General features: G+C 36.6%; 1 protein-coding gene across 1 annotated transcript; it reads left to right on the forward strand.

Moving 5' to 3' along the window:
• The first annotated feature begins 130 nt into the window (after nucleotides 1-130).
• Nucleotides 131-506, forward strand: LOC124108088 (large ribosomal subunit protein eL42-like). The gene has a single exon (XM_046466446.2). The coding sequence runs from the start codon at nucleotides 140-142 to the stop codon at nucleotides 482-484; it is 345 nt and encodes a 114-aa protein (XP_046322402.1). The 5' UTR covers nucleotides 131-139; the 3' UTR covers nucleotides 485-506.
• The last annotated feature ends 3939 nt before the right edge of the window (nucleotides 507-4445 follow it).

Raw genomic sequence — 4445 nt, forward strand, 5'->3', positions numbered from 1 at the left:
AAAGTTCTTTGAACTAAATAATAATAAAAGCTTAAAATATCAGGATCTCTGGGATGAAACAGTACTCAGATGAACAATTATAACTTGTATTATAAAGTGGGCAGTTTTTTTTTTCCTTGCCGATAACGCTTTCACAAACATGGTGAACATTCCTAAGACCCGCCGGACGTTCTGTAAGAAATGTGGTGAACACCAACCCCATAAAGTGACACAGTACAAGAAGGGCAAGGATTCTCTGTATGCACAGGGAAAGCGGCAGTATGACAGGAAACAGAGTGGCTATGGTGGACAGACTAAGCCAATTTTCAGGAAAAAGGCTAAAACTACAAAGAAGATTGTGCTGAGGCTTGAGTGTGCTGAGCCTAATTGCAGATCTAAGAGAATGCTGGATATTAAGAGATGCAAGCATTTTGAACTGGGAGGAGATAAGAAGAGAAAGTGCCAAGTGATCCAGTTCTTAGCTTCATTGTTTGTTTTATTATGAAGATAATAAAATGTTGAGGTTATCTTCGCATAAAAAAAAGAGACCAGAATTGCAAAAATTATTTTCTTTTCTTTTAAAAATATTATTTAGTTGTAGTTGGACAAAATACCTTTATTTTATTTATGTATTTTTATGTGGAGCTGAGGTAGAACCCAGCGCCTCGCACATGCTAGGCAAATGCTCTACTGCTGAGCCACAGCCACAGCCCCATAAAATTATTTTCAAATATATAGTTTCCTACTGCCTATGAAATAGAGAAGAAATAATACAGCTAAGATTTGATTAAAAAAAACAAGTCTAATCAAGAAAAAAGCAAGAACACAAAAATTAATATCAATGGAAAGGGAGCTATCAAAATAACCCTATTGAAGCTAAAAGTATATTAAGATACTATTACAGTTCCATGTCAACATATGTGATAACTTACATAACATGGTCTATATTAGAGAAAGATCTATGTGCTGCTGTGAAGTGTGTTCAGTCATTGATGGATGAAATATTCTATATATGTCAATTAAGTCTAAATTATCAATTGTATCTTTTACTTCTACAGCTTCTTTATTTAGTTTTTGTTCTGAGGATCTATCCAGTGCCGACAGAGTTATGTTAAATTTACCCAGTATTTTTGTGTTGTTGTCTATTTGATTCTTGAAATTGATAAGGGTTTGTTGGATGTACATAGATGCTCCATTGTTTGGGTATAAATATTTATGATTTTATGTCTTGTTGATGTATAATTCCATTAAGCAGTATGAAATCTTCTTCTTTGTCCCTTCTGACTAACTTTGGCTTGAAGTCCACTTTATCTGGTATGAGGATAGAAACCCCTGCTTGTTTATGCAATCCATGTGAGTGATGCTTTTTTCCCATTCTTTCACCTTCAGTCTGTGGATGTCTTTGCCTATGAAGTGAGTGTCTTGGAGACAGCATATTATTGGGTCTTGTTTTTTAATCCAATCTGCTAGTCTATGTCTTTTAATTGATGAGTTTAGGCCATTAACATTCAAGGTTATTTTTGAGATATGATTTATATTCCCGGTCATCTTGGTTTATTTCTGGTTTTTAATTTGAATTAGTTTCTCCTTTTATTGACTAATCCTTTAGTGTAGTTCCTCCCTTTGCTGGTTTTCACATTTTTTTCCCCCCTGGGTTGAGAAATCAGCTGAGATCCACATTTGTTCCCCTCTATACATAATCTGATATTTTTCTCTTACTGCCCTTAAAATTCTATCCTTATTCTGTATGTTAGGCATTCTCATTATAATGTGCCTTGGTGTGGATCTGTTGTAATTTTGTACATTGGGGTCTTGTATTTGATTTTCCATTTCATTCTTTAGATCTGAATATTTTTCTGATATTATTTCATTGAAAGTATTGTTTATTCATTTGGTTTGTATCTCTACACCTTCATCTAGTCTGATAAATCTTAAATTTGGTCTATCATGTTATCCCATAATTCTTGGAATTTCTATTCATGGTTTCTTACCATCTTCTCTCTGTGATCGACTCTATTTTCAAGATTATATATTGTGTTTTCATTGCCTGAGGTTCTGTCTTCCAAGTGATCTAGTTTGTTGGTGATACTTTCCATTGAATTTTTAATTTAGTTTATTGTTTCCTTCATTTTGCTTTTTTTCCCCCCAGAATCTCTGCCTCTTTATTGAAGTGATCTTTCACTTCCTGTATTTTCTCTCTGATTTCATTCCTTATGCTGTCCTTTAGTTTGCATGTGAGTTTAACTATGTACATTCTAAACTGCTTCTCTGACATTTCTTCCACTGTGGTATCAATGGATTCTGTCACTGGGGTATCTCGGTTGGCTTAGGGCGATTTGTTCCCTTGCTTTTTCATGTAGTTTGTGTGTCTACCCATCTAACAGTATGGCTCTGAGGCAGTAGAGTTTCTATTCTGTGGACATATAGTGTCCCTGAAGTTTTCTAGTACCTCACATTATGGTCAAAATTAAACAGAAAAATAATTTTTTAAATTCTTGGTAAAAAGTTAAAGAATTCTTTCCATTGGAGTTCAAAAGATTCTCAGTTTCTCTTCTCCAGAAAAAGTGGCGTTTTTTTTGTTTTTTGGGTTTTTTTTTTTTTGTCTGTTTTTTGGTACCGGGGAATGAACTCAGGGGCACTCAACCACTAAGCCTACACCCAGCCCTATTTTGTATTTTATTTAGAGACAGGGTCTCACTGAGTTGCTTAGTGTCTCATTGCTGAGACTGAATTTGAACTTGTGATCCTCCTGCCTCAGTCTCCCAAGCCACTGGGATTTCAGGCATGCGCCATGGCGCCCAGCAGAAAAAGTGTTTTTTAACTTAAATACATGAAAAAATGTAGGAAATCTGATGAGGCTAAGGAATTTGAAACACTAGTCATAAATCTGCAACTTTCCTCCAAAATTCTCAACTCTGGAAGGTTTTTAAATTTTATTCATTTATTTAATTTTTATTAGTACATTCTAAATACACATAACTGTGACTGTATTTGGAGTGTGATGTATTCCTATATGTATATTACCTCAGTCTGGCTGGGCACAAATCACAAGCCACTCAAGCAGGAACAAACTTTATTTTTGAAACTGCCACCAATGCCCCGTACGCTCCCGGCCAGATTGCCGACTGACCCACGCGGCGTTCTCCTGGACCCCAACAGGAAGTCCCTCCTCTGGAATTCCCTCCTACCGCACTTCCCCAACCAATGGGAACTCTCCAGGAGTCCCATAGCAGGCCGAGGTGGACAGCAGGAGTCCAATATCCATATGAATGCAGATCTAAACATAATCATATCACCTCAATGGCTTGCTGGCGTCACCTTTCAACCAAAAATGCCATGCATCATATTACTTGGCTGTGGCTCTTAGCATCTCCCCCCTTCTGTTTAATTAAGCAACAAGCAATGTGGCTAGGGACCATGCCTGTTAGGTTTGTCCAATTCAACATATGGCTCTTACCCGTCATCGGATGAGCTGACCTCTAGGCGTCAGCCTCCTGTCTTAGGTTGGTACCACTGCAATTGGATCATACCCGTCACTGACTACCGGTCCAGCATACAGCCATACTTGTGGATAGGCCTTTGCACCAGTGGGGGGGTGAGGTTCTTTGCCTCACCTCTGTTGGCCCCCAAATTTTAGACCAGCATCTTCAAGGGATACTATAGCATTAACTACATACTGACTATCAGAGAATAAATTAAATACAGAATCTTTAAACATCACAAAAGCTTGTAATACTGTATTAAGCTCTACCTTTTGAGCTGATTGTTTGGGTACTAAAAATGTAAAAGTTTGATCAGGGGTAACTACTGCTGCTGTACCATTATTTGACCCATCAGTGAATATATTTGGAGCATTTATGATAGGGGTTTTTCTTGTCATTTTTGGAAAAACTACAGGATGCTTAGACCAAAAAGACAGCAAAGGATTAGATGGTAAGTGATTATCAAATGAAACATTAGATTTACACATGATTATTGCCCAAGTATTTAACTCATTAGCTAACTCATCAATTTGATCCATAGTATATGGAGTAATAATTTTATTGGGAGAAATCCCAAACACTCCCTTTGCTGCTCTTATTCCTTTGAGTATTAATTGTCCTACAGCCTCAGGATACCTAGTAAGAACAGTGTTAGGAGAATAAGATAAATGTATCCACAATAATGGACCTTCTTGCCAAAATACTCCTGTAGGAATATTTTTTGTTGGTAGTACAATAAATAATAATGGCAAACTTATATCAATTCTATCCAAATGCATATTTTCCATATATGTTTCAATGATTTTTAATGCCTTTCTTGCTTTAGGCGTTAACATGCGGGGTGAATTTGGATCTTATGGACCTTTTAGGATATCAAATAAAGGTCCTAGCTCTCCTGTTGGTATGTTTAGATAAGGTCTTATCCAATTTATGTCTCCCAATAACTTTTGAAAGTTGTTATGTGATTTGACTTGATCTACTCGT

Source organism: Marmota monax, unplaced genomic scaffold (assembly GCF_021218885.2).
Source record: "Marmota monax isolate L192 unplaced genomic scaffold, Marmota_monax_Labrador192_F-V1.1 WCK01_AAM20220418_F8-fsc02865, whole genome shotgun sequence".
Taxonomy (NCBI): Eukaryota; Metazoa; Chordata; class Mammalia; order Rodentia; family Sciuridae; genus Marmota; species Marmota monax.